We start from the raw sequence: 21,564 nt of genomic DNA on the forward strand, positions 1-21,564 counted from the left end.
AATGCTCACTTAGGGTCCCGATAAAAGTTAATTCAAGATTGACGCCCCAGCTGGCTCCGTCCTCCATCCCCCCTCCCTATTATATTTTGAGCGGCTCTTGCCCTCTGCATCTCCCCCCCCACCCCCCTTTTAAACTTTAAAGCTAATCCCCCTGGCCCCAAGTATATCTGAGTGGACCACTTCAATTGGCCTGCTATATGGCCCAGGGAGGACTATTTTTGTCTTATTGTTATTACCTTTATTATAAAACTGAAGTCTTATTGTAAACTGCCCAATTCTATCACAATACGTGTGCTGTTTGGATACATTATACCCTCATTGTAGGGTTTTGTTTGTAACACTTATCTAATAATGTTGTAATTGCACTTTTCTGTAAATGCCTTGGGGCATAACCTTGGTTGTTTCGGTTATGACTTCAATAAAAAAAATATATTTAAAAAAAAACAAAAACAAAATAAAAATATACACATAAAAAAAATAATATATATCCTGCCCTCCCTAGATACTGCTGCCCTAGGCACAGGTCTAAGCCAAAAATGCTTCTGTTTCCAGGTAATTCTAAAAAAACGTTCCTTAGTATTTTACAACAGCTTTGTCATATAGCATTAATGTTCGCTGAGATGTAGGGACATTTTTTCACTATAACAATGAAGTAACTTTAACAAGGAATCTTTAATAAACAGGGGTGACATTTATACTACAGTTCCCCAGTGCCTGGCACGTCCCCAGATCTCTCTCCATGTGAGATTCTATAATAAGACCAAGCTTCATGTCTTCCAAAATATCCCAACCACCTGCCAAGTAAATATCTGTCTGCGGGTGCAGAGGGTCACTCACAGCTGCAGCCACAAGTCTGATGGGGAAAAGGTAAAATAAGACTTTAACTGATTATATACTATAGGTTAGAATATAAATAATATAAATAATAGAATATAAATAATAAGCAGAATAAGGTCCTCTGTGCTGTGAGGCAGCAACACTGGAAATTATGTTCGGGACTTTACTGCAGGACTTTGCTTGTGCCGGCTGTAAACAGACAGAGACAGATACTTGTGTAGATCTGAAGACTGAAGGATCCACAGCACCAACATTTCACTTAGATGTGATATATAAATAGATCTTATGGTCAGTAAACCCCTTAACTGGCACCGAGGGCTGCAATGCATTGATATGTAACCAAAGGGTAATGTTTACAAGAATACTTTATCATTTTCTTAACTGTTTTTATATAGAATATATGAAAATATGGCATATACATATAGGGTTTTTAAAAAAAACAGGCTGTGAAACTGCAGATCTGTTGAATTTTTATTTTTTATGTTTCCATGGTATAATGTATATTCCAATACTGCATATCTATCAGTTTATTTCATGTATATACAATTATCCCACTACAGAATATACTGATAGTTTATTAAGAATACCACTGAATGATGTAACTGTGTACAGTACAATGTATGCTTTTATATCATATAAGAAATAATAGAAATTGTCCATATATTCTATAGAATTTCCTCACAATTCTTATCAGAAGGATATAAGTATATTATGGGCTAGATTACAAGTGGTGCTCGAGTAATATAAGAATATTGCTGGTGCGCTAATTTGCACGTGTATTAACAAGTTGATAGTAATCGCGTTTGCTTGAGTGCAATCGAATTTAACGCATGATTGAAGTCCTTGCATAAAGGGTTAGGGATAAAATAAAAAATTGCACCAAGCACAATGTAAATACATTAAAATAAATTGTTAACTTATAAAACACTATCTGATAAAATTAGTTGTATAAATATTACTATTATTTTTTATTTTTTTTAAAGGATTCAAAGGTAAATGGTATATGGGAATGTAACTGCAAAGGGCTATTATATACTGTAGGTATAGATTCATATTTTACATTAAAATTGCCATATATATATATATATATATATATATATATATATATATACAACAAATGGTGAAACAGCGCTTAAAAGATCTATACAAAATCAATATATTCCATCTAATATATACAGAATAGAAATAAGTTCATCAAATCCGTGTAGTGAATACAGGGGAGGTGTTCCGCTTACCAGAGAAATCTAATGAGCTAAGTTGCTGCATCTGTGAGGAGAGACATCCAGTGTGAAAGTTCTTTTATGGCAGTGAGAGTCTTCTTATACCCCTCCAGAAGATGCTGTTAGCGATCCGTGGTGATGCGCAGGGCTAGTTCCCCTTATATCCTCCCATTAGACGAAAGGGCGGTCATAGTAGATAAGAAGTAAAAATAAAAAAAACGAGTGTAATACTGTGACTTTAATAACAGTAATTACAACAATCCCTCTGAGGAGAAGGAATAACACTGATCCTTTGAACGCGTAAGGGAATCCCCTTAAACGAGGCACTTGTTGGTGCTTGCTTTCATCACATACACGCTTGTGTACGTGTACGTGTCCAGGATTTATTAGACATCTACCTAGCATGACAGATTGATCTTAGCTGAACAGAAACTATTGGGACTTTTTAATCATCTGTTCCCCTCCGAACATCGATTGGTTCCTGAGACTATTTATGTGCATACCATACCTCATATTCGGCTAGATTACAAGTTTTGCTTTACGGTTTTAACTTTGAAGAAATGGCCATTTCAGAGTAAAAACAGTAACGCAGTCATTACGAGTCGTGTTGGTATAGCTATACCGCAAGCATTTTAGCCTGTAACGCAACGTCAATCCCGCACTCAAAAAAATTACGTTTTTGCGTGGGATTTCCATAGCGCCAGTATTACAGGCTAAAATACTTACAGCTTATACCGACACCGATCCATACCGCCATCTGAAACCAGTAGTTATGGATTTTGTGTAACAAAAATGCTTCACAAACTCATAACTAAAATTTTACAAAGTATACTAACACCATAAACTACCTATTAACCCCTAAACCAAGGCCCTCCCACATCGCAAACAATATTTAAAACGTATTAACCCCTAATCTGCCACCCACCCACATCCCCTCCTCTATAATAAAGTTATAACCCCTATTCCGCCGCTCCCTGACACCGCCGCCACTAACTAAACCTATTAAACCCTAAACCACCAGCCCCCCACATCATCACTACTAAATAAACCTATTGGCCTGAAACCGCCAGCCCCCCACATCGCCGCTAAAAAAATAAACTATTAACCCCTAACCTATCACCCTTAACTTTAAATTAAAATTATAATATCCCTATCTTAAAACTAAATAAAAAACATGAAATTAAAAAACCTAAGTTTAAACTAACAATTAACCTAAACTATTATACTAAAATTAAAATAACTACCATTAAAATAACTAAATTACACATTAAAAAACCTAACACTACTAAAACAATTTAAGTCTAAAATTACAAAAAATAAAAAATACATATACAAATACAATAAATTAGGAAAAATAATAAACGAAATTATCAAAAATAACAGCCAATAGGAATTCAGTAGCTCTCATCCTATTGGCTGATTTCAATTTCAAGAATCAATTATGAAGAATTCTCATCGCCTGGATAAAGACTTCTCGCCGCCTGTTTGAGGACGGATGTCCGGACTTCAGAAACTGTGAGTGGATCTGCGGGTGTGAGCGTCAGTTTTTTTAACTTTTTTTTGGGTGTTTTTCTTTTTAGATTAGGGTTTGGGCTTTTTTTAAAAGAGCTGAATGCCCTTTTCAGTTTTTTTTAATGTGTTTTTTTATTGATTTTTTTATTAATTATTTTAATTTTAGTATAATAGTTTAGTATAATAGTTATGTTAGGTTAATTGTCAGTTTTAAACTTAGGTTTTTTAATTTCACAAGTAAGTTTTTATTTATTTTAAGATAGGGATATTGTAATTTTAATATAAAGTTAGGGGGTTGTTAGGTTTAGTGGTTAATAGTTTAATTTATTTTTTTGCGATGTGGGGGGCTGGCGGTTTAGGGGTTAATAGATTTATTTAGTGGCGGTGATGTGGGAGGTCAGAAGTTTAGGGGTTAATAACTTTTATTAGTGGCGGTAATGTTGGGGAGCGACGGAATAGGGGTTAATAACTTAAATTAGTGGCAGCAATGTCGGGAGCAGCAGATTAGGGGTTAATAACTTTATTAGGTGTCGGCAATGTTGGAGGCGGCGGATAAGGGTGTTTAGACTTAGGGTTTATGTTAGGATGCTAGGTTTAAACGTAACTATTTTTCCCCCATAGACATCAATGGGGTTGCGTTACGGCATTCGCCATTCCGCACTTCAGGTGTTAGTTTTTTTTCTAACACTCTCTCCCCATTGATGTCTATGGGGAAAGCGTGCACGAGCATGTATTTCTCATCCTTGGATTTTTGTGCAGTATGGAGCTTATCGACACCATATCGCACGCACAAGGAGGCTTTTCAGAAACTTGTAATTGCAGCGCTATGGAGGCTGAAATAACGCAACTTTTGTTGTGTTTGTTGCACACCCTATATAGCGCAAAACTCGTAATCTAGGCAATTGTTTCCTATGGATAAAAAATTGCAAATACCCTTTATCACAAATTATTCAACACAACATAAGATGTTTAACCCCTTAATGACAACTGACGTACCAGGTCGTCATGCAAAAACAGTTAATGACAATGGACGTTACCTGGTACGTCAGTTGTCTAACAGGAGTGCTGGAAGTGAATCACAATCGCTTCCAGCAGCTCTGAGGGCATTGCAGTGATGCCTCAATATGGAGGAATCCTGCAATACCCCTTTACAAGCCTCCGATGCAGAGAGAGCCACTCTGTGACTCTTGTGGAGGGGCTGCTACACTACAGAAGAGTTAATTAAAAATAAATAAAAATACTTTGTTTTTGGGGGGCCAAAGTGGGTACTGGCAGACAGCTGCCAGTACCCAAGATGGCGGTAATTAGGTAGGGGAGAGGGTTAGAGAGCTGGAGGGGGGATCAGGGAGGTTGGGGCTAAGGCAGGGGTCCATCCCAGCTAAAAGATTTTATTATTTTTATTAAAAAAAAAACAACCTCTTATTTAGTACTGGCAGACTTTCTGCCTGTACTTAAGATGGCGGTAACATTTGGGGGGTGGGGGAGGGAAGAGAGCTGTTTGGGAGGGATCAGGGGGGGGGATGTGTCAGGTGGGAGGCTGATCTCTAAAATTAACCCTGCAAGCTCCCTACAAGCTACCTAATTTAACCCCTTCACTGCTGGGCATAATTCACGTGTGGTGCGCAGCAGCATTTAGCGGCCTTCTAATTACCAAAAAGCAATGCCAAAGCCATATAAGTCTGCTATTTCTGACAAAGTGGATCCCAGAGAAGCTTTTACAACAATTTCTGAATATACCAAAATGGCCTAGATCAATACTTTGGGTTTTCTTCTAAAAAAAATATACATGTCAAGGGATATTCAGGTATTCCTGACAGATTATCAGGGTTCCAATGTAACTAGCGCTAATTTTGAAAAAAGTGGTTTGGAAATAGCAAAGTGCTACTTGTATTTATTGCCCTATAACTTGCAAAAAAAGCAAAGAATGTGTAAACATTGGGTATTTCTAAACTTAGGACAAAATTTAGAAACTATTTAGCATGGGTGTTTTTTGGTGGTTGTAGGTGTGTAACAGATTTTGGGGGTCAAAGTTAGAAAAAGTGTGTTTTTTTCCATTTTTTCCTCATATTTTATCTTTTTTTTTTTAGTAAATTATAAGATATGATGAAAATAATGGTATCTTTAGAAAGTCCATTTAATGGCGAGAAAAACGGTATATAATATGTGTGGGTACAGTAAATGAGTAAGAGGAAAATTACAGCTAAACACAAACACTGCAGAAAGTGTAAAAATAGCCATTGTCATTAAGGGTAAGAAAATTTAAAAATGGTCCGTCATTAAGGGTTAAAAGAATAGTTAATAAACACTGGCATCTATTGTTGAAAGATCCAATTATAGGTAATGCTCTGGAGGAGAAACCAAGATTCATTTACAAAAAGGCCAGAAATTTCAAAAGTATACTAGCACCCAGTGAATATCATACAAAGAAGAATAAAAGTGTAATTGGAGATTTAGTAGGATCTAAAGTAAAAGGATATTTCCATGTTACAGTTGCAAATCTTGCAAATTTAGTGATAAAATAAAAAGTATTACATCTGAAATAAATGGGAAGACTACCACAATCCAGGAGATAATTAAATGCACAGATAAAAATATTATTTATATGATACAATGTGGATGTAATCTAAGATACTTTGACAAACGAGTCATAAACTGAGAGACCGCATTAGAGAACACTTACTAGCTACACAGTAGAACATAAAAGAGAAGACACTACTCTTTACAGACATTTCAAGGAGAAACACAATAGTAAGGTGGACACATTTAAATATTGGGGGATATGTAAAATAAAGATTGATAATAGAAGAGGAAATATGGAACAAAATTTGTTGAAAAAAGAAGCTGAATTTATATACATTTTTGGAACCCTTTCACCGAAAGGTCTGAATAGTGAACTTGACCTAAATAGTCTGATTTGAATAATCTAATGCAATCTCTAAAATAATAAAAAATAAAATAAGCTAATATATGATTATGGATACTTTAATATTTTCTCCAGGTTTTATTGTATTTATAATAGATTATAGACAACATGGATTAGACATGAAGTATTATAATATTTCAAAAAAACTCAATTTTAGAATTAAAGATTGCTGCACACATATATATATAAGTATGTTGATAATAACTACCCTCTCAAGTCAGGTATAAACAACTTTGTTGATTATAGACACAACTATCATTTCACCTTAAATATTATACTGATGGATTACATTTCAAACTAAATATCTACATAATTGTCATTTCACTTAAATATTATACTGAATGATATTCCTGCTTAAATATACTATATATATATAGTAAGGGTGTACAAATTTTTATAGGTATAATAAATATGACCACTAAATTTACAGATTTGTATAGTTGTTCAATATTCCCCTACAATTGATATGGAATAATTGCTTTACTAGGGGCTTTTAAATAATTTTACAAAAGAACAAATATATAAGTCAGGTATTTATATATAATTCAGTATTATAGAGATGTTTGTATATAAAATATTGTAGCGATAAAAATAAGCACTATCAACAACAAAAAAGCATTATGAAACAATTAATAAAAATGTTTATTATGAGCCAATGGAAAGACACAGACCAAACCAGAATGGGAAGAGTTAAACAAACATGGTATATAAGAGCACACAAAGGACTATGGGATATCTTAAAAAAGGCTTGCAAGAGCCGATACGCGTTGATACTTCCTTATAGTCCAACCTAAAAAGAAGAACATCACATTATATTATATATAAAAAAAGAACCATTCAGCTCTCAGGACCGTTATCACCTTAACACCTGCCGTAATATACAGCATTTACGGAGGGACTTAGGTGTATGAACGAGAGGAGCGAGAAATATACTATCAGAGATATATAATATCAGAGTCTTATTCAAAAAATGCGCGCACCAACGGAGATTCTTGAACATCGCTGATTGGTCACTGGGCCCCACGTGATCGAAAACATCCAGTTTAGTAAACAAAGTAACGGCTGAAAGGACGCCGCCGTGAGAAAGGACTGAAAAATTAAAACCACTGCTTGAAAGAAACATTCTAAGGTGAAGGTGAACATAATTACTTTAGCAACAGCGAAATCAGAACATTATAGCTCTCTAATTTAATCACTCTAACTCACTAAAAAGTAACTACTATCCTGAAGATTGAGCTCATTAGGGGCACTAGACTCAGAAAAAGTCTCACATATCGAGGTCTGTGCTTGCTCCTAGAAAAACGTCACAGTTATAGACTGTTGAACTGTTTGGTCAGAGACTGGTCTAATACAAATAATATTCACTGATAATTTTTCAGAGTCCTTACCGTTTTCTTATACATTTTTTATGTATGATTAATTATTAAATGAACTGTTTTAGGATACATTGTTATTAATTAATGTTTAGTATTATATGAATGTAGACACCGGTGTAATCTTTTTAATATGCTTTTTAAGATGTGTTTTTTATAATCAAATTGAATTCGAATAGAATTAAATATCTTATCCTGCATTTTTGAAGTAGTCTTAATTCCTAAAATATATTGATTGGTTTTTACGAGCATTGACTCAAGATTTATATTATAGTTTTAGTTTTTATTTGGCACACTAGGATTAACTAATTTATTAATAGGTCCACTTATCTTGCTGACCCAGATTGGGTCTATTATTATACACCGAATATTATATTAATCACGATTATTTGTTTATTTATTCATTCTCACTTGAATACACACATATATTGGAATTATATTTTTTCAGATGATCATTTTTAGATGAGATTTTTTGAGAAACATTTACACTGATTAGTGCACAATTAATTATTCCTTTTCATTTTTAATTTTTTGAATATATTTTTTCACTATTTCATTATTTTTTCACACGTTAATTGAGTATTTGACAAATTTTTTTATATAATTGCACTATTATTGCACCATCAATCTATAAAGTAAGTGAAGCGATTTATTCATTTACATAGTTAATTTCCGACTACCTGATTACCTCTGGCGCCCCTACAAACCCACATCTACATATTGTAGATGTGGAATTATTAGTGAGAGATTCCACCAGTTAGGGAGGCATTTAATCTGGTACAGGGGTTGATATAGTTCAACAAATTCCATTATCTATCGTTTCACAATACTATCGCACTTGTTGAACTATATAAACTCTCATTCTTACTCTATCCAATGGATTTTTTTGAAACTAGAAAAAAATCTACTATCTATCATTGAAGAATCTACCGCCAAACCATTGTAACAATAGGGAAAATGAACAAGAACAATATATTTCAATTGAAAATTTGGAAAAATTAGTATCCAAAGAACTTAAGATAAAAACTGAACTTAAGTTCATGGAGAAATATGTCAATGAAAAAATGATACCAAGGGGGTCTGAGACTCAAAAAGATTGTACCTTTGATCTTAAACAAAATTTAAAGATGCATCACTGGATCTGATTAAAATAATAATCAAAGGCAAGAAAAGAAGGGCTATACAAGAGATAGGGGAAGATATAAAATAAACATTAAGAAACGTGGGAATCAAAGAAAAATATTTCATAAATAAAGACAAACAAAAAGAAATAAGTTTAAGGCTAGAAGAATTAAATAAAGATATTTTGTATACAAAATGGAAAAAAATTTGAAAGAGACCAGAAGATTACCATTTAGAAGGTCATATAGATGCACAAGTAGTGAAAAAAACAAACAATTAAAGACCATTATTTTCAGTAAAAAAAGATTAGAAAAACAAACTCAGGAAGAAGGTCAAACAGATACCACAAGGGTAGAAAAGAAACCATGGAGAGATTATAATAGAAGTCATATAAATCATAAGCCAAATACACCAGGAATAGTATTATAATAGAGATATTAAAACCAAAGAGTACAATTAATATGAACAACAAGAATATGACAAAAATGATAAGAAAAAGAATTATATTTTTAATACTTATGGTAATAATAAGAATAGTGGAGAGAATAGTTTATGAAGAAATGACAATTACCTGAATGACAGATGGCACCAAAAGGGGTAGAGATGAATATCATAGAGAGAATTATCAAGATAAAACGTACCAAAGATGGACAGAGTAATAACATAAGAAACTATAATTATTCCTCTTTTAATTTTTAAATTTAAAGTTTGAATATATTTTTTCACTATTTCATTATTTTTCACACGTCAATTGAGTATTTGACAAATTTTTTATATAATTGCACTATTATTGCACCATCAAATCTATAAAGATAAAGTGAGCGATTTATTCATTCACATAGTTAATTTCTGACTACCTGATTGCCTCTGGCGCCCCCTACAAACCAAATCTACATATTGTAAGCTGTGGAATTATTAGTGAGAGATTCCACAATTAGGGAGGCTTTTAATCTGGTACAGGGTTGATATAGTTCAATAAATTCCATTATCTATCGTTCAAAAAATCTTATTGCCTGATGCAATCAGCCAATAGGATTGAGCTCGCATTCTATTTGCTGATTGGAACAGCCAATAGAATGCAAGCTCAATCCTATTGGCTGATTGGATCAGCCAATAGGAATTGAAGCTCAATCCTATTGGCTGATTGCATCAGCCAATAGGATTTTTTCACTTTTAATTCCGATTAGCTGATAGAATTCTATCAGCCAATTGGAATTCCAGGGACGCCATCTTGGATGACGTCACTTAAAGGTACCTTCATTCGGGAAGAAGACTTTTGTTTGAAGAGGATGCTCCGCACCGGATGTCTTGAAGATGGACCCGCTCCGTGCCGGATGGATGAAGATAGAAGATGCCGTCTGGATGAAGACTTCTGCCCGTCTGGAGATCACTTCTGCCAGCTTGGATGTAGACTTCTCCCGGCTTCGTTGAGGATGGTTGTCCAGTCTTCAAAACTGGTAAGTGGACCTTCGGGGGTTAGTGTTAGGTTTTTTTAAGGGTTTATTGGATGGGTTTTAGTTTTAGATTAGGGGTTTGGGCAATTGAAAAGAGCTAAATGCCCCTTTAAGGTCAATGCCCATCCAAATGCCCTCTTCAGGGCAATGGGAGCTTAGGTTTTTTTAGTTAGGATTTTATTCGGGGGGCTGGTTGTGTGGGTGGTGGGTTTTACTGTTGGGGGGTTGTTTGTATTTTTTTTTTACAGGTAAAAGAGCTGATTTCTTTGGGGCAATGCCCCTAAAAAGGCCTTTTAAGGGCTATTGGTTATTTAGTTTAGGCTAGGGTTTTTTATTTTGGGGTGGTCTTTTTTTATTTTGATAGGGCTATTAGATTAGGTGTAATTAGTTTTAATATCTGATTATTCTTTTTTTATTTTGTGTTATTTAGTGTTTGTTTGTTTTGTTTTTTGTAATTTAGGTAATTGTATTTCATTAATTTAATTTATTTAATTGTAGTGGTAATGTTAGGTGTCAGTGTAAGACAGGTTAGTTTTTATTTTACAGGTAAATTTGTATTTATTTTAACTAGGTAGCTAGTAAATAGTTAATAACTATTTAGTAACTAGTATATCTAGTTAAAATAAATACAAACTTGCCTGTGAAATAAAAATAAACCCTAAGATAGCTACAATGTAGCTATTAGTTATATTGTAGCTACTTAGGGTTTATTTTACAGGTAAGTATTTATTTTTAAATAGAAATAATTTAGGTAGTAATTGTAATTTTTATTTTGAATAATTTAAATTATGTTAAAGTTAGTGGGTGTTAGGGTTAGGGTTAGACTTATGTTTAGGTTTAGAGTTTAATAACTTTAGTATTGTCAGTATATTTATAAAAATCTTAGCAGTATTCTCCAAACATATGTGGAGTAGTATGGTAGGGAATATATTTAACAATCTTTCTTTAGACTGAACCCACAATCAATATACTTCTACTAGACAACAAAATTAATATAAATATCTGAATTCTTTATTATTAGTAAATAACTATGAACATGTTGATACATAAATATTTGTAATAATTAGAATATGAAGTCAATATTATATGCGTTAAAACAAAAACTATTTAAAATATGCTATGCAAAGCTCATGCAAATTTACTTTAAAAACCAGCCTTTCATTCAGAGCTGCATTCAAAATATTACAATGAGACTAAAATAGCAGCTACAAACATTCAGCAATATGACTTACAGTTTAATTTTACCCTGTTTAATACAATGAGGTTCAAAAATCTTTAACAGCTCATATACCCAAGCAACACAATTCTAACAGTGCTAATTCAAACAATAGGATAATCTATACTTCTATTAAACATCAGAAATTGTATATATTATTTATGTAAAGACCAAATTCTGAGTTATCACTCTATAGTTGTATAGATAAAACAATTTAGCATCAAGGATATGTATTTAACAATATACAGACTGAATATAAACTACAATACTGAAACTGTTCCCTTTAAGTTTTTCCACTATACTTTAAACTACAGCTATTATGCATATATATGTGTTAAAATATTAATTGCAACCCTCTTTCTTTTTTTATATATATACGTTACCGCAATGACCAAAATTGATAGTTCATTTACCAAAGATTCCTGGTTTCATCTCAGAAAATATATGTCAATTTTTGCAATCACTGAGAAAAAAGGTAGATCAGCTTGCTCATAATTAATGTATTTTGATGCCCAGCAGTGGATCATTCAATTCAGCAAAATCTGTCTGTCCTTTCCTCTTTCCTGCATTCACTTAAATAAGTTTTCACTCATTTATGAACCATGGGAGTGGCCCTACGAGATCTGACCATCCCATTGGTTTAGGTGGGATGTCTATTTGGATTGGCCCTTGGTCACCACAGAAACATATATTATTATTTTTTTTGAACAGCTAATCCTTAACTGCTATACCGGTATCGGCCCTTAGGTGGCAGCAGATATACAACATAGCAATACATTTAAACACTCTCTGAACATTTAAAATCTTTCTTAAAATGTGTAATAAACTAGCCATAATTCCCTCATATACTAATAATGTTCGCCCAATATCACATCCCAGATGGGTAGGATCACATTGCCTCTAACTGGTCATTTTGATATGAAACATGTGGTCTAACATTATTTATATTTGAATAATTTATATTGCTAACTATCAAGTTTTTCCTCTAAAACATTATAATTTTATTGCATTCGTAAATTTCTCTTAGGCATTTCATATTTTCTTGTTAGCCCTAACAGAAAATTTATATTTTCAATATCAGATGTCAATATTTCATAGTCCCTATCATATCAAAGTAACCTGCCATATATCCATCTCACTATATTTCAAGAGATGATTTAAAACTTTATAAACATTTTATTTCACATGCATATGATATGACTTATTCATCCCAATGTATCGTCCTGTGTGTGTCAATCATCTTAGTTCCAACTGGAAAACCAGGAAAGCATGTTATATATACATATATGGTGTTATTTGAATTATTTTAAACATACCTGGAAAACTGGCATTGTTCCCTTTGCAAAATGTATTTAATTCTATTTGAGTCACCTTCCCCCCCCCCCCAGCTGTGTGTCAGCAGCACATGTCTTACTTTGAATCAACAAAGATTTAGGTGACAAATTCCAGAGGGCTCCCGAGCACATTCCTCCACCCAAAACCACAGATCATTTATTCTAAATAATCAAAGGGGATTTCTGTAAGTACTATGCATATCCAGCTATTTCAGATGTTTTCCTTTTAAAATTATTGTTTTAAATTGGGTAAGACCAAATGTTCCATTGTCAGGAGGAAGTTTTAATTTACAATTTGGTATGGCTTCATGTTCACACTTTAGCTAGGGATGTCTCTTTTAAAGTAATCTTTATGAGTTTCCTGTTGTAATTGAAAAAGTGGGGGAGAACCTAAACATGATTGAAGTCAGTCTTTCTGAATGAAATTAATCTTTTTCTACTAACCCAGCCCCAACATCTGAATAATATAATTGTATTGCATAGCCTTAAAATATATGATTAAAAAAAAATATATATATTTATTAACCTTACATATACCTTGACAGTACTAGTGGCGGCAAAATTTTGGGGGACAGCAGATTAGGGGTTAATAACAGAAATGTAGTTTGCGGCAATGTTAGGGACAGCAGATTAGGGGTTAATAATATTTAACTAGTGTTTGCGATGTGGGATTACGGCGGTTAGGGGTTAATATGTTTATTATAGTGGCGGTGATGTCGGGGAGCGGAGATTAGGGGTTAATATCTGTATTTTAGTGTATTGCGATGCTGGAGGGCCTCGGTTTAGGGGGTTAATAGGTAGTTTATGGGTGTTAGTGTACTTTTTAGCACTTTAGTTATGAGTTTTACGGTACAGCTTTGTAACGTTAAAAGCCATAACTACTGACTTTTCAGTTTACGGTACGGATCTTGTGGTTTTGGGCTGTATCTGCTCACTTTTTGGGCGGACAGGCAAACCCCGTAATACCGGGTTATGGAAGTCCCATTGAAAAAGGACTTTTTGAAAGCTGCGGTAGTTATATTGTGTGAAGGCCAAAAAAGTGTGCGGCTACAGCCTAAACCTGCAAGACTCGTAATACCGAGTGGTAGTGAAAAAGAGCCCTAACGCTGCTTTTTCACACTAACGCAAAACTCGTAATCTAGCCGTCTGTTAATGTAAAATGTATATCTATACCTTTATATCAATAGGTATGGAAAAACAAGTATAGGTATACTGTATATAGATATATATAGAAACTATGCACTTACAATAAAAAATATTAATATGTATGATGTATTTTGTATTGTTAAATATATATACTGTATATACTGTATATACTGTATATATATATATATATATATATATATACTGTATGTATGTTATATATATATATATATATATATATATTTATATATACAGTGTATGTATATTAATATATATATATATATATATATATATATTATATGTGTGTGTTGATAATGTTAATGTAAATTATAAATCTATACCTATATTTCAATAGTAATAGAAAAACAAAGTATAGGCATATATAGAGATATATAGATATATGTACTTACAATAAAAAAACAATTTCCTATATATGAAGAACATTGTAATGTGAATGTAATAACTTCTTGTAGGGTTAGCACACAACGATATTTAGCATGCGTTAGATTTTCACTTGCGTGTGCGGGTTAGCAATTAATTCTAGCCATGTTTTACCCCTCTAGCGGCAGCAACTAAATAGCGCGCCACTTGTAATCTAGCATATCTCAGAATAGGGATTGTAGGGTATAGTAAATACGGTTTACTCAGGTGCCTCACACTTCACTCTCTAGGGGTTGTTAAGTACAGTAAAGGACTAGTAAAAATGAAGGTTTATTTCCAGTGAAACAGCAGGGCAGGCTACAAGCAGATAACTGTACAGCAACGGCATGAATGGAATGTCGCATTCACTCTCCCGTGCGCAGGAATCTGCACTCTAGTGAGCTCACAACCTCACCGCAATTTCTGGATCAGCCCTTTTCCTTAGCCATTCTGCAAGGGTCGGCGCCAATACTTCTCACAATGCTGACGCGATACACCCCTCAGCCATAAAGCTACAGGTAATTCCAGGGTTTACTAGTTTCACTGGACACAATGAAAATAGGCTCTGTGCTTGTCCAGCATTATTTGTATTCTGTTAACCCTGTTATTGCTAAATGAAGAGGTTCTTCTGAAGTTGCGTTTACTGTCCCTTGCAAGCAGCTTCAGGAAGCGGCCACAGTGTTCATAACAGACTTTTTTATGCAGCATAATAATATATTATTAATTCATTTGTAAAGTGTCCATTGTATTCCTGTAGTGCTGGGAGTATATAATATATTATACTTCCATAGGCCTAGATTAGAAGTGGAGCGCTATTGATAACTCAGGGGGGCGCTATCAATAATGCTATACGTTGCTAGGATTAGTACAATCTGGTTATTACAAGTCCTGGGTTAAAACAGAAGAACCCAAAATTTTTTAGTGCGGCCTGACATTCCTTTAGCGATCCCCTACCCCCTATACTTTCAATGGTTATTGCACCCCACACTAAACATCGCTCAATATTACAAGTTGAAAGTTGTGTTGCACAAGCACAACACATAACAGCGCTAGAAAAAAGTCCTGGAGTAAAGTGTTTAGAGCTAGTATAAAAGTATAATAAAACTCATGTAAAACATATTAAAATAAGGTATTACACACACACACACACACATATATATATAAACATCACATTTATTGTACAGTCAGTGTGTCAGTAGCAGAAGTAAGGGTCAGAGTGATAAATTAAAGGTCAAAAGCATGACTTATGGATCATGAGCAGTAGTTATGGGTTAGTAGCAGGAGCTAGGATTTAGGAGAATGAGTGAGGCTCAGGAATTATAGGCCAATGAGCAGGAATTAGGAGTCAAGAGAGGAGTTATGGGTTAGGTGCAGGTGTTAGGATTCAGGAGCAGGAGTTATAGCTCAAAAGCATGTATTAGGAGCCAAGAACAGGAGTGAGGAGTCAGGAGTGAGGAGTCAGGAGAAAGAGTGACAGGTCAGGACCAGGAGAGCTCAGAAGCATGAGTTAGGGTTTACGTAGCAGGGGTTAGAGATCAGGAGCATCTGTAAGAGGTCAGAAGCATAAGTTAGGGTTTACGTAGCAGGGGTTAGAGATCAGGAGCATCTGTAAGAGGTCAGGAGCCTAAGTTAGGGTCTATGCAGCAGGTGATAGATTTCAGGAGCATCTGTAAGAGTTCAGAAGCATAAGTTAGGGCTTTACGCAGCTGGTGTGTTAGAGATCAGGAGCATCTGTAAGAGGTCAGGACCAGGAGTTAGGATCTATGCAGCAGGTGATAGATTTCAGGAGCACTGTAAGAGGTCAGAAGCATGAGTTAGGGTTTACGTAGCAGGGGTTAGGGATCAGGAGCATCCTGTAAGAGGTCAGGAGCATGAGTTTAGGGTCTATGCAGCAGGTGATAGATTTCAGGAGCATCTGTATGAGTTCAGAAGCATGAGTTGGGTTTACGTAGCAGGGGTTAGGGATCAGGAGCATCTGTAAGAGGTCAGGAGCATGAGTTAGGGTCTATGCAGCAGGTGATAGATTTCAGGAGCATCTGTAAGAGGTCAGGAGCATGACTTAGGGGTTATGTAGCATGGGTTAGAGTTCAGGAGCTGATTTACAAGTGAGGAACAAGAGTTAGGGTCTATGCAGCAGGTGATAGATTTCAGGAGCATCTGTAAGAGGTCAGAGCATGAGTTAGGGTTTACGTATCAGGGGTTTGAAATCAGGAGCATCTGTAAGAGGCCAGGAGCATGAATTAGGGTCTACTGCAGCAAGTGATAGATTTCAGGAGCATCTGTAAGATGGTAAGGAGCATTAGTTAGGGTTAATGTAGCATGGGTTAGAGATCAGGAGCATCTGTAAGAGGTCAGGAGCATGAGTTTGGGTCTATGCAGCAGGTGATAGATTCAGGAACATCTGTAACAGGTCAGGAGCATGAGCTTAGGGTTTACGTAGCAGGGGTTTAGAGACTCAGGAGCATCTGTAAGAAGTCAGGAGCATGAGTTAGGGTCCTATGCAGCAGGTGATAGATTTCAGGAGCATCTGTAAGAAATCAGGAAGCATGGGTTAGGGTTGATGTAGCAGGGGTTAGAAGTTCAGGAGCTGATGCTTCAAGTGAGGAACAAGAGTTAGGGGTCTATGCAGGCAGGGTGTTAGATTTCAGGGAGCATCTTTAAGAGTTCAGAAGCATGAGTTAGAATTTTACGTAGCAGGTGATATATTTCAGGAGCATCTGTAAGAGTTCAGAAGCATGAGTTAGGGTTTAGTAGCAGGTGATAAATTTCAGGAGCATCTGTAAGAGGTGAGGAGCATCAGTTAGGGTTTACGCAGAAGGGGTTAGAGATCAGGAGCATCCTGTAAGAGTCAAGACCAGGAGTTTGGGTCTATGCAGCAGGTGATAGATTTTCAGGAGCAATCTGTTAAGAGGTCAGGAGCACTGAGTTAGGGTTTACGTAGCAGAGTTTAGAGATCAGGAGCATCTGTAAGAGGTCAGGAGCATGAGTTAGGGTCTATGCAGCAGGTGATAGATTTCAGGAGCATCTGTAAGAGGTCAGGAGCATGGGTTAGGGTTTACGTAGTAGGAGTTAGAGTTCAGGAGCTCTATGCTACAAGGGAGGAACAAGAGTTAGGGTCTATGCAGCAGGTGCTAGAAATGAGAAGCTATCAAGCAGTTCTAACACAAGAGAGAGCCTTAGCATTTCATGGACAAGTGCCAGAAAGATGCGGGCCTGTGAGTTTTGGCTATTTGACTTTTCTCAGACTGCCTCGTGAACTGCAGTATTTAGTGAATATGAGGCCATAACCATTTCTTAGCTTGTACTGAGCAAGGAGATTCATGGATGGTCTTTGGTTTCAGAAGGATGCTCAGGATGGGGTTAAGTGGATCAAGTCTTCTTCTTGCCATCACTCTGATGTCTTCAATACAAATAATTAAGGTATTTATGTAATTTCATTAGCTATAACTTGTACTTGTATGAACATGTGACACTGCATGAGTCTAGTCGTGTGTGATTAAATGTCTAGAATTTATTATAATAATTATATTAATATATCAATTCTTCTTTTTATTATGGAACCAGTAAAAGGGTTAAAAGTACTGCACAGGTCTTTAATGCACTTAAGGCTACAGCTTCTTACTGCTACTGATTGTCAGACACTATTACTATATATATTGTCTGTGTACATTGTGTGCTGTTTACATAAGTAAAGTATTTGTCTATGTATGTTTATGTATTAATGCATGTGTTTATATAAGTACATATGTATTAATGCAATGTGTTTATATAAGTACAGTACATATATGTGTTTATGTATTAATGCATGTGTGTATTTTTGTACATGACTACAATGTGTATATGTATGCTGATATGCATCTATGTGTTTATGCATTAATGCATGTGTTTATATAAGTACATTTTTCAAGACAGTAATAAAATTAGGGGCATCACTGGCTTTATATAAGGTTACTGATCAATCATAAGTGGTCATTTTGGCGCCAAAAATAGTGATACGCCCACTTCCTGTTTAGGGAATTCTGGGTTATTGAGATGCATAGAGATACGCCCACTTCATGTTTAGGGAATTATTTTGTTTGTTTGTTTTTTTTTTTGTTTTTTTTTAGATGCATAGAGATTATTGCAGATATAGTTATAGCGTGAAGCTTATAGAACATAGACAGAAGTATAACATAGATACGGAGGTGCATCATCCTAATATAGTGATGTTGGCAAATCTTTCACTGGACCGTTCCATGAGTGTATGTTGATCGGCCATGGTCCGTAGCGTCATTTGCTGTTATAGGTAAATGACGTAATTAACAGTTTCGCTTTTACCGGAAATGTATATGGGGATAATTAGAAGTGACACATAACTGTCGGCAGTTAAAAAAAGGGAAATTACAATAGTTAAGGATGTCGGGAACATGAACCCAAACTGGTGACAGTTAAATGAGGACATAATATGAGGACATTATATAACTATCTCCTAGTATGATTATGGTCCTGTAGGACTGATCCGGAGGGGATGGGGATAAACAGACAAACAAAAAAAAAAAACAATTATAATTAGATTCCATATAAATATAATTAAAAATGTATATATTAGCCAATTACGGTGCGGGTAAGTGGCATTATTTACCGGTACCGGAAATTTATAGATCGGGATCATGATCCCCAGACAAGGAGAAGGGTGGAAACATTGAATAGATACAAAATATTAACTTTGTAAGTACATACATAATATTAACTGTGTACTAACAATGCATGTGTGTGTATTGTTTTATATGACTAAATGTGTATATGTATGCTGATATGTGTTTATATAGGTACATCTATGTGTTTATGGATTAATGCATGTGTTTAAGTACATCTATGTGTTTATGTATTAATGCATGTGTTTATTTAAGTACATCTATGTGTTTATGTATTAATGCATGTGTTTATTTAAGTACATCTATGTGTTTATGTATTAATGCATGTGTTTATAAAAGTACATCTTATGTGTTTATGTATTAATGCATGTGTTTATATAAGTACATCTATGTGTTTATGTATTAATGCATGTGTTTATATAAGTACATCTATGTGTTTATGTATTAATGCATGTGTTTATATAAGTACATCTATGTGTTTATGTATTAATGCATGTGTTTATTTAAGTACATCTATGTGTTTATGTATTAATGCATGTGTTTATAAAAGTACATCTATGTGTTTATGTATTAATGCATGTGTTTATATAAGTACATCTATGTGTTTATGTATTAATGCATGTGTTTATATAAGTACATCTATGCGTTTATGTATTAATGCATGTGTTTATATAAGTACATCTATGTGTTTATGTAATTAATGCATGTGTGTATTTTTGCTTATGACTACCAATGTGTATAAGTATGCTGATATGTGTTTATATAAGTACATCTATGTGTTTATGTATTAATGCATGTGTTTATTTAAGTATATCTATGTGTTTATGTATTAATGCATGTGCTTATATAAGTACATCTATGTGTTTATGTATTAATGCATGTGTGCATTTTTGCATAATACTACAATGTGTATATGTATGCTGATATGTGTTTATATAAGTACATCTATGTGTTAATGTATTAATGCATGTGTTTATATAAGTACATCTATGTGTTTATATATTAATGCATGTGTTTATATAAGTACATCTATGTGTTTATGTATTAATGCATGTGTGTATTTTTGCTTATGACTACAATGTGTATATGTATGCTGATATGTGTTTATATAAGTACATCTATGTGTTTATGTATTAATGCATGTGTTTATATCAGTAAATCTATGTGTTTATGTATTAATGCATGTGTGCATTTTTGCATAATACTACAATGTGTATATGTATGCTGATATGTGTTTATATAAGTACATCTATGTGTTTATGTATTAATGCATGTGTGTATTTTTGCTTATGACTACAATGTGTATATGTATGTCGATATGTGTTTATATAAGTACATCTATGTGTTTATGTATTAATGCATGTGTTTATTTAAGTACATCTATGTGTTTATGTATTAATGCATGTGTGTATTTTGTATTTGATTACAATGTGTATATGTATGCTGATATGTGTTTATATAAGTACATATATGTGTTTAATTATTAATGCATTGTGTTTATATAAGTACATCTATGTGTTTATGTATTAATGCATGTGTTTATATAAGTACATCTATGTGTTCTATGTATTAATGCATGTGTTTATATAAGTACATCTATGTGTTTATGTATTAATGCATGTGCTTATAGAAGTACATCTATGTGTTTATGTATTTATGCATGTGTGTATTTTTGCATATGACTACAATGTGTATATGTATGCTGATATGTGTTTATATAAGTACATCTATGTGTTTATGTATTAATGCATGTGTTTATTTAAGTACAGCTATGTGTTTATATTAATGCATGTGCTTATATAAGTACATCTATGTGTTTATGTATTAATGCATGTGTTTATATAAGTACATCTATGTGTTTATATATTAATGCATGTGTTTATATAAGTACATCTATGTGTTTATATATTAATGCATGTGTTTATATAAGTACATCTATGTGTTTATGTATTAATGCATGTGTGTATTTTTGCTTATGACTACAATGTGTATATGTATGCTGATATGTGTTTATATAAGTACATCTATGTGTTTATGTATTAATGCATGTGTTTATATCAGTAAATCTATGTGTTTATGTATTAATGCATGTGTGCATTTTTGCATAATACTACAATGTGTATATGTATGCTGATATGTGTTTATATAAGTACATCTATGTGTTTATGTATTAATGCATGTGTGTATTTTTGCTTATGACTACAATGTGTATATGTATGTCGATATGTGTTTATATAAGTACATCTATGTGTTTATGTATTAATGCATGTGTTTATTTAAGTACATCTATGTGTTTATGTATTAATGCATGTGTGTATTTTGTATTTGATTACAATGTGTATATGTATGCTGATATGTGTTTATATAAGTACATAT

The 21,564-nt window shown here is 34.0% G+C and overlaps 1 protein-coding gene across 3 annotated transcripts in view; it reads left to right on the plus strand.

The window, feature by feature from the left end:
• The first annotated feature begins 794 nt into the window (after positions 1–794).
• Positions 795–21,564, plus strand: part of ART1 (ADP-ribosyltransferase 1) — a 136,759-nt gene continuing 115,989 nt past the window's right edge. For 2 of the 3 annotated variants that reach the window (XM_053708813.1, XM_053708816.1), the window contains exons 1-2: positions 795–867; positions 17,896–17,974. In XM_053708813.1, coding sequence (XP_053564788.1) covers positions 857–867; positions 17,896–17,974 — 90 coding nt within the window. In that variant the 5' untranslated portion in view covers positions 795–856. The remainder of the gene's footprint in view (positions 868–17,895; positions 17,975–21,564) is intronic. The other variant, XM_053708815.1, reaches the window with a different exon arrangement.

Source organism: Bombina bombina, chromosome 3, assembly GCF_027579735.1.
Source record: "Bombina bombina isolate aBomBom1 chromosome 3, aBomBom1.pri, whole genome shotgun sequence".
Classification (NCBI taxonomy): Eukaryota; Metazoa; Chordata; class Amphibia; order Anura; family Bombinatoridae; genus Bombina; species Bombina bombina.